General features: G+C 45.8%; 1 protein-coding gene across 3 annotated transcripts in view; it reads left to right on the top strand.

Moving 5' to 3' along the window:
* RAD51D (RAD51 paralog D) overlaps positions 1–22966 on the top strand; it is a 287517-nt gene that overhangs the window by 49041 nt on the left and 215510 nt on the right. For 2 of the 3 annotated variants that reach the window (XM_030222483.1, XM_030222485.1), the window contains exon 2: positions 10707–10796. In XM_030222483.1, coding sequence (XP_030078343.1) covers positions 10707–10796 — 90 coding nt within the window. Of the gene's footprint in view, positions 1–4684; positions 4762–10706; positions 10797–22966 lie in introns of those variants that run through there. The other variant, XM_030222484.1, reaches the window with a different exon arrangement.

Consider the following 22966-nt stretch of genomic DNA (forward strand, 5'->3'; position numbering starts at 1 on the left):
AAGGGATATGTCTATTTGCATTCCCTTCCCCGTGGTCTCTGTGGATGAGCCGAGGGCTGAGATGCTCGAGGTCCTCGATTATCCATCACCACCTAGAGAGTCCTCCACGGTGCCGTTGCACAATGTCCTCAAAGAGACACTGCTTCGGAACTGGATGAGACCACTATCTAATCCCATCATTCCCAAGAAAGCAGAGTCCCAGTACAGAATCCACTCGGACCCAGAGTTAATGCGGTCCCAATTGCCCCATGACTCGGCGGTCGTGGATTCTGCTCTCAAGAGGGCACGGAGTTCGAGGGATACCGCCTCGGCGCCCCTGGGGCGGGAGTCTCGCACTCTGGACTCGTTTGGGAGGAAGGCCTACCAATCCTCCATGCTCGTGACCCGCATCCAGTCGTACCAGCTCTATACGAGCATCCACATGCGGAACAATGTGAAGCAACTGGCGGACCTGGTCGATAAGCTCCCGCCGGAGCAGTCCAGGCCTTATCAGGAGGTGGTCAGGCAGCTGAAGGCGTGCAGAAAGTTCCTGTCCAGGGGTATCTATGACACCTGTGACGTGGCATCTCGTGCTGCGGCCCAAGGTATAGTGATGCGCAGGCTCTCATGGCTGCGTGCCTCTGACCTGGACAACCGCACCCAGCAGAGACTGGCCGACGTCCCTTGCCGGGGGGATAATATTTTTGGTGAGAAGGTCGAGCAGCTGGTGGACCAACTGCATCAGCGGGAAACCGCCCTCGACAAGCTCTCCCACAGGGCGCCTTCAGCATCCACCTCAGCAGGTGGACGTTTTTCCCGGGCCCGGCAGGCTGTGCCCTATTCTTTTGCAAAGCGTAGGTACACCCAGCCGGCCCGAAGGCCTCGTCAGGCACAGGGACAGCCCCAGCGCGCTCGTTCTCGTCAACAGCGTGCGCCTAAGCAGCCCCCTGCGCCTCCACAGCAAAAGCCAGGGACGGGCTTTTGACTGGATCCACGGGAACATAGCCGCCCTCAAAGTGTCCGTACCGGACGATCTGCCGGTCGGAGGGAGGTTAAAATTTTTTCACCAAAGGTGGCCTCTCATAACCTCCGACCAATGGGTTCTCCAAATAGTGCGGTGCGGATACGCCCTGAATTTGGCCTCCCTGCCACCAAATTGTCCTCCGGGAGCTCAATCCTTCAGCTCCCATCACAAGCAGGTACTTGCAGAGGAACTCTCCGCCCTTCTCAGCGCCAATGCGGTCGAGCCCGTACCACCCGGGCAAGAAGGGCAGGGATTCTATTCCAGGTACTTCCTTGTGGAAAAGAAAACGGGGGATGCGTCCCATCCTAGACCTGAGAGGCCTGAACAAATTCCTGATCAAAGAAAAGTTCAGGATGCTTTCCTTGGGCACCCTTCTGCCAATGATTCAGAAAAACGATTGGCTATGTTCCCTGGATTTAAAGGACGCATACACTCACATCCCGATACTGCCAGCTCACAGACAGTATCTCAGATTCCGCCTGGGCGCACGGCACTTTCAGTATTGTGTGCTGCCCTTTGGGCTCGCCTCTGCCCCACGAGTGTTTACAAAGTGTCTCGTGGTGGTAGCGGCGTACCTACGCAAGCTGGGAGTGCACGTGTTCCCATATCTCGACGATTGGCTGGTCAAGAGCACCTCGGAGGCAGGAGCCCTCCGGTCTATGCAGTGCACTATTCAACTTCTGGAGCTGCTGGGGTTTGTGATAAATTACCCAAAGTCCCATCTCCAGCCAACACAGTCTCTGGAATTCATAGGAGCTCTGCTGAATACCCAGACGGCTCAGGCCTTCCTTCCCGAAGCGAGGGCCAACAACCTCCTGTCCCTGGCTTCGCAGACAAGAGCGTCTCAGCAGGTCACAGCTCGGCAGATGTTGAGACTTCTGGGTCATATGGCCTCCACAGTTCATGTGACTCCCATGGCTCGTCTTCACGTGAGATCTGCTCAATGGACCCTAGCTTCCCTGTGGTTTCAGGCCACCGGGAATCTAGAAGATGTCATCTGCCTCTCCACCAGCTGCCGCACTTCACTGCTCTGGTGGACCATCCGGACAAATTTGACCCTGGGACGTCCATTCCAAATTCCGCAGCCCACGAAAGTGCTGACGACGGATGCATCTCGCCTGGGGTGGGGAGCTCATGTCGATGGGCTTCACACCCAGGGCCTGTGGTCCCTCCAGGAAAAGGATCTGCAGATCAACCTCCTGGAGCTCCGAGCGATCTGGAACGCACTGAAGGCTTTCAGAGATCGGCTGTCCTGCCAAATTATTCAAATTCGGACAATCAGGTTGCAGTGTATTACACCAACAAGCAGGGGGGCACCGGATCTCGCCCCTTGTGTCAGGAAGCCGTCGGCATGTGGCGTTGGGCTTGCCAGTTCGGCATGTTCCTCCAAGCCACATACCTGGCAGGTGTAAACAACAGTCTGGCCGACAGACTGAGCAGAGTCATGCAACCGCACGAGTGGTCGCTTCATTCCAGAGTGGTACGCAAGATCTTCCGAGAGTGGGGCACCCCCTCGGTGGACCTTTTCGCCTCTCAGACCAACCACAAGCTGCCTCTGTTCTGTTCCAGACTACAGGCACATGACAGGCTAGCGTCGGATGCCTTTCTCCTCCATTGGGGGACCGGCCTCCTGTATGCTTATCCTCCCATACCTTTGGTGGGGAAGACCTTACTGAAGCTCAAGCAAGACCACGGCACCATGATTCTGATAGCGCCCTTTTGGCCCCGTCAGATCTGGTTCCCTCTTCTTCTGGAGTTGTCCTCAGAAGAACCGTGGAGATTGGAGTGTTTTCCGACTCTCATCTCGCAGAACGACGGAGCGTTGCTGCACCCCAACCTTCAGTCCCTGGCTCTCACGGCCTGGATGTTGAGGACGTAGACTTCACTGCGTTGGGTCTGTCTGAGGGTGTCTCCCGTGTCTTGCTTGCCTCTAGGAAGGATTCCACTAAAAAGAGTTACTTTTTCAAGTGGAGGAGGTTTGTCGTTTGGTGTGAGAGCAAGGCCCTAGAACCTCGTTCTTGCCCTGCACAGAACCTGCTTGAATACCTTCTGCACTTATCAGAGTCTGGCCTCAAGACCAACTCAGTAAGGAATCACCTTAGTGCGATTAGTGCTTACCATTATCGTGTGGAAGGTAAAGCCATCTCTGGAGAGCCTTTAGTCGTCCGATTCATGAGAGGCTTGCTTTTGTCAAAGCCCCCTATCAAGCCTCCTACAGTGTCATGGGATCTCAACGTGGTCCTCACCCAGCTGATGAAACCTCCTTTTGAGCCACTGAATACCTGCCATCTGAAGTACTTGACCTGGAAGGTCATTTTCTTGGTGGCAGTTACTTCAGCTCGTAGAGTCAGTGAGCTTCAAGCCCTAGTAGCTCACGCTCCATATACCAAATTTCATCACAACAGAGTAGTGCTCCGCACCCACCCAAAGTTCCTGCCGAAGGTGGTGTCGGAGTTCCATCTTAACCAGTCAATTGTCTTGCCAACATTCTTCCCCAGGCCGCATACCCGCCCTGCTGAACGTCAGTTGCACACATTGGACTGCAAGAGAGCATTGGCCTTCTACTTGGAGCGGACACAGCCCCACAGACAGTCCGCCCAATTGTTTGTTTCTTTCGACCCTAACAGGCTAGGGGTCGCTGTCGGGAAGCGCACCATCTCCAATTGGCTAGCAGATTGCATTTCCTTCACTTACGCCCAGGCTGGGCTGGCTCTTGAGGGTCATGTCACGGCTCATAGTGTTAGAGCCATGGCAGCGTCAGTGGCCCACTTGAAGTCAGCCACTATTGAAGAGATCTGCAAGGCTGCGACGTGGTCATCTGTCCACACATTCACATCACATTACTGCCTCCAGCAGGATACCCGACGCGACAGTCGGTTCGGGCAGTCGGTGCTGCAGAATCTGTTTGGGGTTTAAATCCAACTCCACCCTCCAGGACCCGAATTTATTCTGGTCAGGCTGCACTCTCAGTTAGTTGTTCTTCGTAGGTCAATTTCTGTTATGCCCTCGCCGTTTCGAGGTTCCATTGACCTGGGTTCTTGTTTTGAGTGAGCCTGAGAGCTAGGGATACCCCAGTCGTGAGAACAAGCAGCCTGCTTGTCCTCGGAGAAAGTGAATGATACATACCTGTAGCAGGTGTTCTCCGAGGACAGCAGGCTGATTGTTCTCACCTACTCTCCCTCCTCCCCTTTGGAGTTGCGTTTCATCTTTTTGCTTGTCATTCAACTGGCGGGAACGGTCACGCACGGGCGGGAAGATGGCCGCGCATGCGCGGTGGGCGTGCCCTGCGTGCGGACCGCCCGCGAAGCTTCTTCCGGTTGGTGGGGGCTGCCGCGGACGTCACCCAGTTGTGAGAACAATCAGCCTGCTGTCCTCGGAGAACACCTGCTACAGGTATGTATCATTCACTCTACCAGCACATCTTATAAGAAGACCTCTTTTATTGCAGGAAGGACTGTGGAAGACAAGAGAGCTAGACAATCCTAAGATTGTTGATGACTTATTCATCCACAGATTTAAAAAAATTATAAAAGTGCTTCATAGGGTATATTTCTCCCCCGCTAGGGTATACAGATCGGGTTGTATTTTGGCTATAGGTGCTGGACCTGAACCAAACTCCTGCAAAGTAAATTCTGACCTTTTTAAATTCCAAACTTCTCAACTTTCTGGCTATAGGTGCTGGACCTGAACCAAACTCCTGCAAAGTAAAGTAAATTTTGACGTTTTAAATTCCAAACTTCTCAACTTTCTGGCTGTAGGTGAGATACCTGATATTCTCTTTAATTTAATGCTTATTGCTTAATTAATTAATTTGTCCTGTGAAACCTCTTTCTTTCTTTTCCTGCCAAGAACTGATAGAGAGGACAGGCTGTTCAAACTGCATTGCATTGCATTGTGGCTCTAAAGTTGCATTTTACATTGCTGAAACTGCTATAATTATTGGGAATTTTTAGATTTATTTACAAAAGGAAAGTTATATTGTAGGGCAATTTTGAAAGTTAAATCAAGTGAAAATTCTTTGATCAGACTGTACCATTTCTGGTCCCATCTAGAGAATTTCCTTGATAACAGCATTTAGCTGACACACTGGGACTTATAATCCCACCCACCCCAGGGTTTTCCACTCATTTATAGACAAACCAAACCTCATTAACTTTACTCCTCAATCATACACAGGCAGTCATGCAGACTGTTAATCCCAACATAGTACACCTGTTCATACCCATTTCAACCAATCAGGATGACTTTTATTCTCTGCAATAATTGTGGTGCTTTCGTTTCAAGGCCAATCATCTGGAGACTTAAAGTTTGTCCTATCTGTCTTCAGCTATCTAGATTAAAACAAGCGCTCAGTAAAGTAATGCAAGAATTGGATGCAATTAAAGCAGCTTTTTAAGACTGCACAGAATAATAACTTCTCACCACTGCCTCAAAGAATAAAACCACATAAGAACAGATGGTTCACAGTAGGCTCAGGCAGACTTCGTCATGTGACACAGAAGCATCCACCCGCACAAGTGTTGCCACTAAAGAATTCATTTGCTCCATTACAGCACTGTGATGCTCCTGAAAATAGAACTGAGGCAGAGGAAAAAGCAATAAAGTTGGAACAAAAAGATATGAAGGTACCCAAAGTGAAAAGACACCCCCAAATCACTAATGTTGAAACACATACCAGGAAATATAGATGGAAAGCGATGGCCACAAATGCTCATAGTGTAAGCAATAAAGTTCATGACCTTCAAGCCCTGATGTTGGAGGCAGACTTAGATGGTGTTGCAATCACGGAGACGTGGCTCAATGGTTCCCATGCAAACATACCAGGCTATAATCTATTTAGGAAGGATAGAGAGGGTTGTAAAGGTGGAGGAGTAGCTCTGTATGTGAGGAATGATATAATGGCGACTGAAATGACAGGGACCTGGGGAAAGGAAGAAGCGATATGGATCACCTTAAAAAGAGATGATAGAACCTCTGTCCACGTGGGTGTTGTCTACAGACCCCCGACACAATTAGAGGAACTAAATAAAGATCTGATCGCAGATATTCAAAAATTAGGAAAGAAAAAAGAGGTTCTGTTAATGGGAGATTTAAATCTGCCGGATGTAGATTGGAAGGTTCCGTCTGCGAAATCGGAAAGAAGTAGAGAGATCGTGGATGCTTTCCAAAGTGCTCTGCTCAGACAAATTGTAACGGAACCCACGAGGGAGGGAGCGACGCTGGATCTGGTGCTCACAAATGGGGATAGTGTGTCAAATGTCCGAGTGGGTGCACACCTGGGAAGCAGCGACCATCAAAAGGTTTGGTTTGATATGACAGCTGAAGTGAAGGGCGGCCACTCAAAACTCAAAGTAAAATGGGGGAATACCTGAGGAAGGAGCTGATGGGCTGGGAGGACGTACAAGAAGTGGAAGGACAGTGGTCCAGGCTGAAAGAAGTAATAAATAGTACCACAGACCTTTATGTAAGGAGAGTAAATAAAAGCAAGAGAAAAAGGAAACCGATATGGTGCTCCAAGCAAGTGGCTGAGAAAATAAAGGCTAAAGAGTTGGCGTTCCAGAAATATAGAAAATCTCAAGAAGAGGATCACAAAAAGGAATACCGGATGAAACTGAAAGAAGCCAAGAGAGAGGTACGTCTGGCGACGGCGCAAGCAGAAGAACAAATGGCTAGAAATGTAAGGAAGGGCGACAAAAATTTCTTCAGGTATATTAGTGAAAGGAGAATGACTAAAAAGGGAATTGTGAGACTAAAAGATACAGCAAAACGCTATGTAGATAATGATGAAAAAGCCAATTTGCTAAATAGATACTTTTGTTCTGTTTTCACTGAAGAAAATCCTGGAGAAGGACCACAAGGGACTGGTAAAAGTACACATGAGAATAGAGTGGATAGAGCACCGTTCACGGAAGAGAGTGTGTATCAACAACTTGGAAAGCTAAAGGTGGACAAAGCCATGGGACCGGACGGGATCCACCCCAGAATATTGAGGGAGCTCAGAGAGGTTCTGGCGGGTCCTCTTAAAGATTTGTTTAATAAATCCTTAGAGACGGGAGAGGTTCCGAGGGATTGGAGAATGGCGGATGTGGTCCCTCTTCACAAAAGTGGTGATAGGGAAGAAGCTGGAAACTACAGACCGGTAAGCCTCACTTCGGTTATTGGAAAAGTAATGGAAGCGATGCAGAAGGAAAGGATAGTGAAATTCCTGGAAGCCAATAAGTTGCAAGATCCGAGACAACATGGTTTTACCAGAGGGAAATCGTGCCAAACGAATCTCATTGAATTCTTTGGGTAACTGGAGAATTGAATCATCGACATGCTATACTACTACTACTACTATTTAACATTTCTATAGCGCTACAAGGCGCACGCATTGCTGCAAAAACATAGAAGAAAGACGGTCCCTGCTCAAAGAGCTTACAATCTAATAGACAAGAAATAAAGTAAGCAAATCAAATCAATTAATGTGTACAGGAAGGAGACGAGGAGGGTAGGTGGAGGCGAGTGGTTACAAGTGGTTACGAGTCAAAAGCAATGTTAAAGAGGTGGGTTTTCAGTCTAGATTTAAAGGTGGCCAAGGATGGGGCAAAACATAGCATTTTCCTGTAAGAATACTGAAGCTCAATATACTGCTAACACTGCCTTCACGTTTTCTTTATAATCTGAACCAGCATGTGCAGATTTTCATATGGCTTATTCCTTAGTGCTTAATTACGTGCTTGCTTTATAAGCTACACCATTTCATACTGCTCACCTGATAGCATCACTAATGAGGGATTCTGCCAAAAATTACTGTCAGCCATCGCCTAGAGCATCTTGCTTGGGAAACTACTTATGAAGCTTTTTAAAAGCCCAATTTTGCATACGGTATCTAATTAGAAAATGGGCCGTCTATACCAGCATATTTAGAATTCCTTGAGTATTTTACAAAAGTTTGCTCAACATGAAACCTTTTTTAAGATATGTACAAAGAAATGGAGAAACAAGTAACTTGCAGCATGTCCACCAGGAATAACTATTTCACAAAGGAACACACAAATGGTGATTTGAACCTGTAAAATGCTGGATTTTACTGAACCAGGCAGGCATACAGAAAGAGCCACTAAGGAGCTAAGCTAAAAAAAAAAATAAACAACAAAAAATTAGATATGTGCTGGACACTAAGGATCGCTAGCACCACAACAGAACTTAAGCAATAGCATTGTTAAATTTCTCATCTGACTCACGCCTTGAATTACACTATAGATGTAATCTACTTAGATTTTAGCAAAGCTTTTGACATGGTTCCCCACAGGAGGCTCTTAAATAAACTCGATGGGCTGAAGATAGGTCCCGAAGTGGTGAACTGGATTAGGAACTGGTTGACGGACAGACGACAGAGGGTGGTGGTAAATGGAGTTCGCTCGGAGGAGGGAAAGGTGAGTAGTGGAGTGCCTCAGGGATCGGTGCTGGGGCCGATTCTGTTCAATATATTTGTGAGTGACATTGCCGAAGGGTTAGAAGGTAAAGTTTGCCTATTTGCGGATGATACTAAGATTTGCAACAGAGTGGACACCCGGGAGGGAGTGGAAAGCATGAAAAAGGATCTGAGGAAGGTAGAAGAATGGTCTAAGGTTTGGCAATTAAAATTCAATGCGAAGAAATGCAAAGTGATGCACTTTGGGAGTAGAAACCCACGAGAGACTTATGTGTTAGGCGGTGAGAGTCTGATAGGTACTGAGGGGGAGAGGGATCTTGGGGTGATAGTATCCGAGGATCTGAAGGCGACGAAACAGTGTGACAAGGCGGTGGCCGTAGCGAGAAGGTTGCTAGGCTGTATAGAGAGAGGTGTGATCAGCAGAAGAAAGGAAGTGTTGATGCCCCTGTACAAGTCATTGGTGAGGCCCCACCTGGAGTATTGTGTTCAGTTTTGGAGGCCGTACCTTGCGAAGGATGTTAAAAAAATGGAAGTGGTGCAAAGAAAAGCTACGAGAATGGTATGGCATTTGCGTTCCAAGACTTATGAAGAGAGACTTGCTGACCTGAACATGTATACCCTGGAGGAAAGGAGGAACAGGGGTGATATGATACAGACGTTCAAATATCTGAAAGGTATTAATCCGCAAACAAATCTTTTCCGGAGATGGGAAGGCGGTAGAACGAAAGGACATGAAATGAGATTGAAGGGGGGGCAGACTCAGGAAAGATGTCAGGAAGTATTTTTTCACAGAGAGGGTGGTGGATGCTTGGACTGCCCTCCCGCGGGAGGTGGTGGAGAGGAAAATGGTAACGGAATTCAAACGTGTGGGATATACATAAAGGAATCCTGTGCAGAAGGAATGGATCCTCAGAAGCTTAGCCAAAATTGGGTGGCAGAGCAGGTGGGGGGGAAGAGGGGTTGGTGGTTGGGAGGTGAGAATAGTGGAGGGCAGACTTATACGGTCTGTGCCAGAGCCGGTGATGGGAGGCGGGGAATCCTGCTGGGCAGACTTATACGCAAGGTTGTCAGATGGGAAAAATTTTCCCAGCCCAAAATCAGCCCTAAACCCACCCCAAAAAAAGCCCAAAGTCAAACCCCGCCTCCCACGTCACCAAGCCCGCCTCCCATGTCATTAACCCCGCCCCTGACGTCAACCACGCCCCTGAAAAGCATCTATTGGACCACATCGGACCAATAGAAGCCCCGGAAAAAAGCGCTCAGCGGCCACAGGTAAAAAGCCCAAACCTGCACCCCGCAGCTACCGAAAATTTTCCGCAGCTGCTCGCAGAAAACCAGCCCAGTGTTGCGGGAAGACCGCAACCCTGGCAACAATGCTTATACCGTCTGTGCCCTGAAAAAGACAGGTACAAATCAAGGTAAGGTATACACATATGAATTTATCTTGTGGGCAGACTGGATGGACCATGCAGGTCTTTTTCTGCCTTCATCTACTATGTTACTATGAGGCATATTTTCAAAGCACTTAGCCTTCCAAAGTTCCATAGAAACCTATGGAACTTTGGAAGGCTAAGTGCTTTGAAAATATGCCTCAATGTTACCCCTGGACATTTTAAAAGGGTGGATTAGGATTCCTTGGGGTAGTAGAATTCGGCTATTGTTGGGGTTGGAAGGTGGGGAGGTTATTATATTTAATCGTTATTATTGTTTTCTATTTGTGATTTATAAACAATTTCACAGCATATTCCTTTTTATGATTTAATAAAAAGATTTAAATATAAAATCGTAAGTGTTCAAGGTTTTTGCAGATGAGGACGGGGCCTGCAGGGACAGAGATGGAGACAGAACCTGTGGGATTGGGGTGGGGACGGGAACAGACTTTGTCCCAGTGTCATTCTCTACCTGGAAGTTTACGCCTGCTCCTTTGTGGTTCCAGCTCAGTCAGAATCAGGACTGGGTTCTGGCATCATAATTCCTCTTCTGCAACTACCTGGTATTGTCTCCTTATTTGATATCCCCCCCCCACTCCCCATGCAGCAATGGTCTACAACTGGGGCCATTCAACTCCTCTCCTCAAGAAACTGTTCACGCCAACTCCACACTCCCCAGCTAACCTGGGGAGCAGCAGATCCAACTAGGGATCGAATTGGATATCTTTCACATGGAGATGTAATGCACTTGCCCACCTGACTGTCCCTAATTCTAATATTTTTTCATACACTGTGTTTTTCCACTTGTAATTAAGTGTTTCTGTATTTATGCTTTACTCACCCTTGTTTTCTTTAGGTGTCATCATGGTTATTCTTCGAGAAGGGCTGTGTCCTGGGCTGACAGCAGAAATGGTTTGCGCTTTGAAAACTAACCATATTCAGACAGGTAAAGGATCACAAGAAATGCCATAATCAAGATCCACATTTTTTCTCCAACATTAGCCGGTCCTAATTTCTTGAAAGCATTTCCTAATAAATCTTCATATACATGCACTATGAAGATACAGTGATTCCAATATAGTTGTATTATACAAAATATACAATATATCCACAACTATGTTTCATTTTCAGTACCTTTATTAATCTCTTAAAATCAGATCATAAGTACATAAGCATTGCCATGCTGGGACAGACCAAGAGTCAATCAAACACAGCACCCTGTCACCGACCGTGGCCAAAAGAACAAGCAATTTGTCCCGCCCATCCTATAAATGGTGTATTATTCCCTCATCCATTCAGTAACATTTTATGGTCCGCTTAGTTAACCTCCTTAACCAGTTTTTCCGGCAGCGAATTCCAGAGTTTAACTACGTGTTGAGTGAAGAAAAATTTCCTCCGATTCTTTTTAAATTTACCACACTGCAGCTTCATCACATGCCCCCTTGTCCTAGTGTATTTGGAAAGCGTAAACAGACGCTCCACATCGACCCGTTCCATTCCACTCATTATCTTTTAGATCTCTATCATATCTCCCCTCAGCCGCCTTTTCTCCAAGCTAAAGAGCCCCAGCCTCTTCAGCCTTTTTCTCATAGGGAAGTCGTCCCATCCCCTGTATCATCTTTGTCGCCCTTCTCTGCACTTTTTCCAATTGCACTATATCATTTTTGAGGTGTGGCGACCAGAATGTAACACAATACTCGAGGTGCGGTCGCACCATGGAGTGATACAACGGCAGAATAATATCCTTATTTTTGTTTTCAATTCCTTTCCTAATGATACCCAACATTCTATTTGCTTTCCTAGCGCAGCAGCACATTGAGCAGAAGTTTTCAACGTATCATCAATGATGACACCTAGATCCCTTTCTCGGTCCGTGACTCCCAACGCTGAACCTTGCATGACGTTATAGTTTGGGTTCCTCTTTCCCACATGCATCACTTTGCACTTGTTCACATTAAACGTCATCTGCCATTTAGACGCTCAGTCTCCCAGTCTCGTAAGGTCCTCTTGCAGTTTTTCACAATCTTCCCGCAATTTGACGACTTTGAATAACTTTGTGTCATCTGCAAATTTGATTACCTCACTAGTAACCCCCATCTCTAGGTCATTTATGAATATGTTAAAAAGCAGAGGTCCCAGCACCGATCCCTGAGGGACCCCACTAACTACCCTTCTCCATTGCGAATATTGACCTTTTAATCCTACTTTCTGTTTCCCCATCTTTCAACCAGTTTTTAATCCACAGTAAGACACTACCTCCGATCCCATGTCCCTCTAATTTCCTCTGTAGTCTTTCATGAGGGACTTTGTCAAACGCCTCAAAAAAGATATAGTAGAATTGGAAAAGGTACAGCGAAGGGCGACGAAAATGATAGTGGGGATGGGACGACTTTCCTATGAAGAGAGGCTGAGAAGGCTAGGGCTTTTCAGCTTGGAGAAGAGACGGCTGAGGGGAGATATGATAGAAGTGTATAAAATAATGAGTGGAATGGATCGGGTGGATGTGAAGCGACTGTTCACGCTATCCAAAAATACTAGGACTAGAGGGCATGAGTTGAAGCTACAGTGTGGTAAATTTAAAACGAATCGGAGAAAATTTTTCTTCACCCAACGTGTAATTAGACTCTGGAATTCATTGCCGGAGAACGTGGTACGGGCGGTTAGCTTGACGGAGTTTAAAAAGGGGTTAGATAGATTCCTAAAGGACAAGTCCATAGACCGCTATTAAATGGACTGGAAAAATTCCTCATTTTTAGGTATAACTTGTCTGGAATGTTTTTACGTTTGGGGAGCGTGCCAGGTGCCCTTGACCTGGATTGGCCACTGTCGGTGACAGGATGCTGGGCTAGATGGACCTTTGGTCTTTCCCAGTATGGCACTACTTATGTACTTATGTACTTATGCCTTCTGAAAATCTAGATAAACAATATCAACCGGCTCACTTTTGTCCACATGTTTGTTTACTCCTTCAAAGAAATGCAGCAGATTGGTGAGGCAAGACTTCCCTTCACTAAATCCATGTTGACTTTGTCCCATTAGTCCATGCTTTTGAACGTGCTCTTTAATTTTGTTCTTGATAATAGTCTGTACCATTTTGCCTGGCACTGACGTCAGACTCACCGGTCTATAATTTCCCGGGTCTCCTCTGGAACCTTTTTTAAACATCGGCATTACATTGGCCACCCTCCAATCTTCCGGTACCACGCTCAATTTGAAGGATAAATTACAAATCAATAACAGTAGCTCTGCCAGTTCATTTTTTAGTTCTATCAGTACCCTGGGGTGAATACCATCCGGTCCAGGAGATTTGCTACTTTTCAGTTTGCAGAACTGCTCCATTACGTCTTCCAGGTTTACAGATATTTCATTGTTTTTCCGACTCTTCAGCTTTGAATACCCTGTCCGGCACCGGTATCCCACCCAAATCTTCCTCGGTGAATACCGAAGCAAAGAATTCATTTAGTTTTTCTGCTATTTCTTTGTCTTCCTTGATCGCCCCTTTTACACCCCGGTCATCCAGTGGGCCAACCAATTCTTTTGCCTGTTTCCTGTTTTTAATGTACTTCAAAAAAAAATTTTACTATCAGTTTTCGCCTCTAATGCTATCTTTCTTTCAAAATCCCTCTTTGCCTTTCTTATCAGTGCTTTGCATCTGACTTGACATTCCTTATTCCGCTTCTTATTTTCTTCATTCGGTTCCTTCCATTTTCTGAAGGATTCCTTTTTAGCTCCAATAGCCTCCTTTTCCTCACTTTTTAACCACGCTGGCTGTCGTTTGGTTTTCCATCCTCCTTTTCTGATATGTGGAATATGTTTGGCCTGGGCCTCCAGGGCGGTGTTTTTGAACAGTATCCACGCCTGTTGTTGGTTTCTTACCCTCTCAGTCGCTCCTCTGAGTTTTTTTTTTTGCTACCGTTCTTCTCATTTTGTCATAGCTTCCTTTTTTATATTTAAACGGTTTTTATTGATGATCATATATTAATAAACAATGTTGTAGAAAACAAACATATGAAAGTCATAACAATACAGCATATTTACTTATACACTTCGTACTTGTTCCATCAGTGACCATCAATTTTATTTAACGATAACTCCCCTGCCATCATGTCCCTCCCCCTCCCTCCCTCCCGCTTCAACGCCTCTACTCTTAGCTCCTTACTTCATGGAGTCCTCTTTCAACATCCATCGTGAATCTGCTCCTAATTATGCAAGGAGTATCTTTCGACCACGTGTTTCTCAAATTAGGGTTTACCCAATTTATTTAGCACTGCACTTCTTGCTTTATGAGAAATATTTTGTAAGTATGGGTTCCATATTGTTATAAAATGCTTCCTTCTCTTTGGACTGTTTAATGCCGATCTGGCCTTCCAAAGCATTAGCTCATGTAATCTATTCCTCCAGAGCCACACTGAGGGTGGCTCCGCCTGAGTTTTGTCATAGCTTCCTTTTTTAAAGTTAAACTCTAGCATATTTGACTTCCTATGTTTACCTTTTTGAAAGCAAATTTCAAAGGCAATCATGTTATGATCACTGTTGTCAAGCGGCCCCCGGACCGTTACATCCCGTATCAGATCATGCGCTCCACAAATGATTAAGTCTAGAATTTTTCCTTCTCTTGTCGGCTCCTGTACCAGCTGCTCCATAAACCTATCCTTTATTTCATCAAGGAAGTTTACCTCCCTAGTGTGCCCTGATGTTACATTACCCAGTCTATATGGGGGTAATTAAAATCAAATCAATATAGCCGCCATTTCATTTCATTTGTTAGCCTAAGGAAGCACGGAAGGCGAGCTCATTTCTTGGATATTGATATTGAAATGGGATATGAAGATAATGCCACATTTTTTGAGGTATAATATGGACTTGTGGAAGACGTTTGTCCATTGGCTTACCATCCAAGATAAGTAACATTTTTGTATGGTACAAGATATTTGAATTTTTGTGTTTCCATTGATGGGTGATTGATTAGGTGTTTAGATATCAGCTTATGAAGTTATGCAATGTGGAGTTTTTTTTAAAGACTGATGATTAATGAGCCACTCCTTATTATAAGGTGTATCCTTTGAAGGGAGGTGTGGCCAGTCTTACTGAGGTCTTTTTTTCTCCACATCTTTTTTTCATATAAGCTGATCCTAGAATACCTTTCAACACTAATAACTGTAGAAAGTTGCTATATTGATTTGAGTTATATTCTACATATTCCAAAGTGATTCAGTAATTAAAATCACCCATTATTATTGTGTTGCCTATTTTATTTGCCTCACTAATTTCCTTTAACATTAACATGACTGCATCCGTCTGCTCATCCTAGTCGGGCGGTCGGTATTACACCCCTATAACCGTCCTTTTCCCCTTAACACTTGGAATCTCGAGCCACAGTGATTCCAAGAGATTTTTCATTTCCCGCAGAATTTCCAATCCATTTGACCCAAGGCTCTCGTTAACATACAGTGCTACTCCTCCCCCAATCCGGTCCACCCTATCACTACGATATAATTTTTACTCCGGTATGACAGTGTCCCACTGGTTATCCTCCTTCCGCCAGGTCTCAGAGATGCCTATTATGTCTAATTCTTCATTCAGTGCAATATATTCCAATTCTCCATCTTATGTCTAAGGCTCCTAGCATTTGCATATAGGCATTTCAAACTAGGCTTGTTATTCCTTATTACAGTATGTTGTTTACTTGTCAGTACTAATTTGCTATTTTTTGCCTGGTTTTTATTATTTTTATTTATGGACATTGAATCTACTACAGTCGCTTTTTCATCCTCACTATCAATAAACCCTGTCTTCCCTGTCTGGGCGATATCCTTGCAAGATACCTTATTCCAAACCATACGCTCCTGTGCGACTGTCAGCCTTCCCCCCCCCCCCCCCCCCCCCCCCCCCCCCCCGTTCCTAGTTTGAAAGCTGCTCTTTCTCTTTTTTAAATGTTGATGCCAGCAGCCTGGTCCCATCCCAGTTAAGGTGGAGCCCATCCTTTTTAAATAGGTTTCCTTTTCCCCAGAATGTCGCCCAGTTCCTAACAAATCTAAAACCCTCGTCCTTGCACCATTGTCTCATCCATGCATTAAGACTCCGGAGCTCTGCCTGTCTCTTAGGCCCTGCATATGGAACGGGAATTATTTCAGAAAATACCACTCTAGAGGATCTGGATTTGAGCTTTCTTCCTAAGTCTAAATTTGGCTTCTAGAACCTCTCTCCCACATTTTCCTACGTCATTGGTACCCACATGTACCAAGACAGCCGGCTCCTCCCCAGCTCTATCTAAAATCCCGTCTAGGTGACGCGTGAGGTCCACCACCTTCGCGCCAGGCAGGCAAGTCACCAGGCGATCCTCCCGTCCACCAACCACCCAGCTATCTATACGCCTAATGATTAAATCACCAACCACAACAGCTGTCGTATGCTTTCCTTCCCGGGCAGTACCTGGAGACATATCCCTGGTGCGGGAGGATAGTCCATTCCCGTGTGTGCAGGTCCTGGCTGCAGGAGTACTTACTACTTCACCTTCTGGGATACCTCCATCCTCCAAAGCAACACAGAGGCTACCTGACTGGAGGTGGGACCTCTCCACAACATCCCTGTAGGTCTCGTTTATGAATTTCTCTCCCTCATTTCTACCAAGTCTGCTACTCTAGCCTCGAGAGTACGAACATGCTCTCTGAGGTCTAGCAGCTCTCTGCATCAGGCACACACGTATGACATCTCACCTACCGGGAGATACTCATACATGTGGCACTCCATGCAAAAGACTGGGTAGCACTCTACTCGCTGCTGGTCCGCTGACTCCATTTTCTTGCTCTCAAGTTTTTCAAACTTGAAAGAGTTGCTGCAGTATTAAGAATATTAGTCTAATATAAGGAGTCTTTTAGTTTATATAGGGTATTGTATGATCCTTGTAGTGATTCCTCCTTAAATGGTAATGAATGGTAATGTAAGAGCACTCCTAGCTTATTACCCTAATTACACTACTTGTACTTGGGTGGGGGGGGGAGGGTGGGAAGACTAAAATAGATCCTGCAGTGCCTGCTAGCCTCTATCTGTTGATGTAAGTTAATTAGATTGCTTCACTGGGTAGAAAAACACAGCCCCAGGGAGCATCCTCAAGACACCCCAGCACACAGAACAGGAGATCACCAGCACAGAAATTCAGCACAGTTTAAGCAATTATAGATTAGTTAATAGGATAGAGAGGCTTAGAAAGAACAGCATTTTTTTTCTCCTATGTTTGTTTTAGGTGAGATATAGAATTAAGAACAGATCATTTATGAAAAATTGTTACAGTGCATTTCTTTACTAAAACATTACCCATTCACACTATTTCATACTTCTCATATCACACTAATAACATGCTACTATGATGCTCAGCCTACCAACAACATAGAACTATTTTAACACCGCCAAAATCAGATTTTTATAACATCCTGAGCATGATACCAAGTCAACTTAGTCCACTTTTCAAATCTTCATTGCACATTTTTCATAACTCCATCAAACTTAATGGCTTAGAATTTCCAAACAAGTTATAACATCAAAATGTTCAATGGCTAAATCTCATGTTCCAGTGGATAAATCTCATGTTCTGCACAATTTCAAGTTGCATGATTAATCTGCCATAAATCAAAAAATATATACTGTCGTAATCTCTGGTCACCAAACAAAGGAGCTTGTTTTATATCACCTACTACTACTTATAATTTCAATAGCACTACTGGACGTATGCAGCGCTGTACACTGGACAAGAAGAGACAGTCCCTGTTCAACAGAACTTACAATCTAATTAGGACAGACAAACAGGACAAATAATGGATTAGGGAATTACTAAAGTGGGAATGATAAAACATGGGTACTGAACAAGTGAGTAAGGGTTAGGAGTTAAAAGCAGCATCAAAAAGATGGGCTTTTAGCCTAGATTTGAAGACGGCCAGAGATGGAGCTTGACGCACCAGCTCAGGAAGTCTATTCAAAGCATATGGTGCAGCAAGATAAAAGGAATGGAGTATGGCGTTATCAGTGGAGGAGAAGGATGCAGATGAGGTTTACCCAGTGAACGGAGTTCCCGGAGAGGAACTCACTTCATTGGCTTCCGATCAGATATCGCATACAATTCAAGCTCCTCCTCCTTACCTACAAATGCACTCAGTCTGCGGCTCCTCACTACCTCTCCACTCTCATCTCCCCCTATGTTCCCGCCCGTAACCTCCACTCACCGGACAAAGCCCTTCTCTCTGTACCCTTCTCCACCACTGCCAACTCCAGGCTCCGTTCATTCTGCCTTGCCTCACCCTATGCCTGGAACAATCTTCCTTTACCCATACGCCATGCCCCCTCCCTACCCATCTTCAAATCTCTGCTTAAAACTCACCTCTTCAATGCTGCCTTCGGCGCCTAACCGCTTGAGAAATATAGAATGCCCCAATTTATCCACCCTATTAGATTAACTGTTCACTTGTCCTCTAGATTGTACACTTGTCTTTAGATTGTTCTCTTGTCTTTTAGATTGTAAGCTCTCTGAGCAGGGACTGTCCTTCTATGTTTAAATTGTACAGCGCTGCGTAACCCTAGTAGCGCTTTAGAAATGTTAGTAGTAGTAGTAGTACTATAAGGAGAGATAAGAGTGGAGAGGTACTTAGAAGCTGCAGAGTGAATGCACTTGTAAGTCAATAAGAAGAGTTTGAGCTGTATGTGGAAAAGGATAGTGAGTCAATGAAGTGACTTGAGATGGCTAATATGAGCATAGCAACACTGGCAGAATATAAGTCGTGCAGCAGAATTTTGAACAGATTGAAGGGGAGAGAGAGAGCTTAGTGGAAGACCTGTGAGAAGCAAGTTGCAATAGTCTAAGCAAGAGGTGATAAGAGTGCGGATAAGGGTTCTGGTAGTGTGCTCAGAAAGGAAAGGACACATTTTGGTGATATTATAGAGAAAGAAACAACCGGTTTTAGCAGTCTGTTGAATATGTGCAGTGAAGGAGAGAGACAAGTCGAAGATGACCCCAAGGTTTTTTTTTTTAGTTTCAATAATCAAGATGACCCCAAGGTTACGAGCTGATGAGTCAGGGAGAGTGAGAGCATTATCCACAGAGATAGAGAATGGGAGACGATGAGAGGTTGGTTTGGGGGAAAGATGAGAGGTTGGTTAAGAGGAAAAGATAAGAAACTCAGTCTTGGTCATGTTTAATTTCAGATGGCGGTGAGACAGGCAGGCTGATACTTGGGCCTGGATTACTACTGAAATTTCTGGTGTGGAGAGGTAGATCTGGTAGTCATCAGTGTAAAGGTGATACTGAAAATCATGGGATGAGATCAGAATGCCAAGGGAAGAAGTATAGATGGAGAAAAGAAGAGGTCACAGGACAGATCCCTGAGGTACACCAACTGATAGTGGGATAGAAGTGGAGGAGGCTCCACCAGAGTATACACTAAAAGTACGATGGGAGAGATAAGAAGAAAACCAGGAAAGAACAGAGCCCTAAACTCCAAGTGAGAACAGCTTATCAAGGAGTAGGTGGTCACAAGCAGCAGATAGATCAAGAAGGATGAGAATAGAATAGAGACCTTTGGGTCTGGCCAGGAACAGGTCATTGGAAACTTTAGCAAGCGCTGTTTCAGTTGAATGAAGAGTGTGAAAGCCAGATGGAAGTGGATCAAGAATAGCTTGAGATGAAATAAAGTCAAGACAACAGCAGTGAACAAGCACGTTCAAGTATCTTGGCTAGGAAAGGGAGGAGGGAGATGGGGCGATAGTTTGAAGGACAGGTTGGGTCCAGTGAAGGTTTTTTTGTGCACGGGTGTGACTATAGCATGTTTGAAGGCATCAGGAACAGATGCAGTGGAAAGTGAAAGATTGAGGATATGACAGATAGAAGGGATGACAGTAGGAGAGAGAGTGCTAACTAGATGGGTGAAAATAGTATCAGAGAAACAGGTAGGTAGTTTTGAGGAGGAAAGAAAATCTGCAGTTTCCTCTTCAGTGAGTTCAGAAAAGGAGACAGGGGTTAATGGAGGGTTGAGAGAATGGACTCAGGGAAGGAGTGACGGAGGTGACTTGGTTGAGAATTCAGGTTTAATCTTGTGAACCTTACCTTGAAATTACTCAGCCAGAGTCTGGGGAGAAAGTGAAGGGGGAGTTGGAGGTGAAGGCACTTTGAGGAGAGAGTTCAGTGTGGCAAAGAGATATCAAGGGTTTGAGCCAAGAGAATTTCTCAACTGGATGTAGTAGTCCTGTTTTAGCAAGTGAAAGAGCAGATTGGAAGGAGGTCAGCAAGAAGGGGGCGGAATGTTGACTTCGGCCTAACCCCTGGTAAGCCTTCCTCAGCTGAGAGGTGCCCAGCTCTACCATCAGCTGCCTTTCAGGTGCTGTGAAGGACTTGCAGTTCATCTGCATATCCTTTACAGCCTTCTCAGGGGTGACTCCCAGGTCCACTCAGGGCCTCCGCTCTAGGTGCTGCGCGCCGTTCTCTTTACATCTATTTTTCTCCCAGTTACTACTTATGGCTCCAGTACACTTTTTCTTCTTGGCACTGTCCCTTCCTAATTTGTTTCTCCATCTTAAACCACTGTACACTGCAGGAACACAATTTCCACCATCTGTATTCGTCATCTCACCATCTCTTTTTCCCTCTTCCTACCATCTCTTTTTTCCTTTTTTCTCAGCTCTTAACCTTAAACATTTCCTTCCTTCCTTTGTCGCTGTCATCGTACCTCTCCTACTCTTCTCCTGCTCTCCGCTGGGGACATTAATCCCAATCCTGGTCCTCCACACCTGTCCTCGTCCTATCCATGCAAATGATTCCGGAATGTCTCCAATCTCATCTCTGTTCCACTCTTCCCCCCCCTTCTCGTGTGCTCTGTGGAATGCCCACTCGGTCTGCAACAAACTTTCCTTCACCCATGATCTCTTCATCTCCCGTTCCCTTCAACTGCTCACCCTAACTGAAACCTGGCTCACCCCTGATGACTCTGCCTCAGTCGCGGCCCTATGCCATGGAGGTTATCTTTTCTCCCACACTCCCCGCCCAGTTGGCCGCAGAGGAGGCGTCGGGTTTCTACTTTCGCCCTCCTGTAGTTTTCAACCCCTCCTCCTACCGCAATCTCACTGCTTGTCATCCTTTGAAGTTCACTCCATCCGTCTATTCTACCTGCTGCCACTCAGAGTTGCAGTCATTTACCGCCCCCCTGATAAGTCCCTCTTTTCCTTCCCTACCGACTTCGATGCCTGGCTCTCTGTTTTTCTTGAACCCTTGCAAAATCCAAAGGTCACTAATCCATCCACATCCTCCTCGACCTATCCGCCGCTTTTGACACTGTCAAATCATAATCTACTCCTTGCCGCACTATCCTCATTTGGATTCCAGGGCTCTGTCCTCTCCTGGTTCTCCTCATCTCTCCCACCGTACCTTCAGAGTACATTCTCATGGATCTTCCTCTACCCCCATCCCGCTCTCTGTTGGTGTTCCTCAGGGATCTGTCTTTGGACCCCTTCTTTTCTCAGTCTACACCTCTTCCCTTGGCTCGCTGATCTCATCTCATGGTTTCCAATATCATCTTTATGCTGACGACACCCAGCTTTATCTCTCCACACCTGATATCACTGCGGAAACCCAGGCCAAAGTATCAGCCTGCTTATCCGACATTGCTGCCTGGATGTCCAACCGCCACCTGAAACTGAATATGGCCAAGACAGAACTCATTGTCTTTCCACCCAAACCCACTTCTCCTCTCCCTCCACTCTCTATTTCAGTCAATAACACCCTCATCCTCCCCGTCTCATCTGCCCGCAACCTCGGAGTCATCTTCGACTCCTCCCTCTCCTTCTCTGCTCATATCCAGCAGACAGCCAAGACCTGTCGCTTCTTTCTCTATAACATCAGCAAAATTCGCCCTTTCCTCTCTGAGCACACCACCCGTACTCTCATCCACTCTCTCATTACCTTTCGCCTTGACTACTGCAGCCTACTCCTTACTGGCCTCCCACTTAACCATCTATCCCCCCTTCAATCCGTTCAGACCTCTGCTGCGCGTCTTATCTTCCGCCTAGACCGATATGCTCATATCACCCCTCTCCTCAAGTCACTTCACTGGCTTCCGATCAGGTACCGCATACAATTCAAGCTTCTCTTATTAACCGACAAATGCACTCAATCTGCAGCCCCTCATTACCTCTCTACCCTCATCTCCCCTTACGCTACTACTACTACTTAACATTTCTAGAGCGCTACTAGGGTTACGCAGCGCTGTACAATTTAACAAAGAGAGACAGTCCCTGCTCAAAGAGCTTACAATCTAATAGACAAGTGAACGGTCGGTCCGATAGGGGCAGTCTGGATTCACTGAACGGTAAGGGTTAGGTGCCGAACCGTAACCTTCACTCACAGGACAAATCCCTCCTCTCAGTACCCTTCTCCACCACCGCCAACTCCAGGCTCCGCCCTTTCTGCCTCGCATCACCCTATGCTTGGAATAAACTCCCTGAGCCTATACGCCAAGCCCCCTCCCTACCCATCTTCAAATCCTTGCTCAAAGCCCACCTCTTCAATGTCGCTTTTGGCACCTAACCATTATTCATCTATTCAGGAAATCTAGACTGCCCCAATTTGATTGACTGCACTTTTTTGTCCTTTAGATTGTAAGCTCCTTCGAGCAGGGACTGTCCTCTGTGTTAAATTGAGGTTTGGTGTGCCTTACAGAACAAGGAATGGTAGGAGTGAGAGTATCCAGAGCAGAGGAGAGAGTAGTATTATAGGAAGAGACAACCTCATTGACAAATTTGGATAACATAGTGGTTGAGAAAAGATATGAAACACTGGAGGACAGAGTAGATGGGTTAATTGCCAGAAGATTCCTAAATGTTTTGGTTGAGATTGGATGGGACTGGGGCAGGGTGTTTTTTGTGAAAGTTATCAGATGATGGTCAGAGAGAGGAAGAGCTGAGGTGCAGAAACTGGAGAGTGAGCAGTTTGAGAAGAAGATAAGATCAAGACAGTGGCCATTAATGTTTCAATTAAAGTTTGGAGGTTTTGAATGCACAAGTAACACCCAGTGTTCTCTGAGGCTTTTTCCTCCAAGTTTTTTTTAGAAAAAGTTTAAAAATTGATAATTATCACTACTA

The sequence above is a fragment of the Microcaecilia unicolor genome, chromosome 13 (assembly GCF_901765095.1).
Source record: "Microcaecilia unicolor chromosome 13, aMicUni1.1, whole genome shotgun sequence".
Lineage (NCBI taxonomy): Eukaryota > Metazoa > Chordata > Amphibia > Gymnophiona > Siphonopidae > Microcaecilia > Microcaecilia unicolor.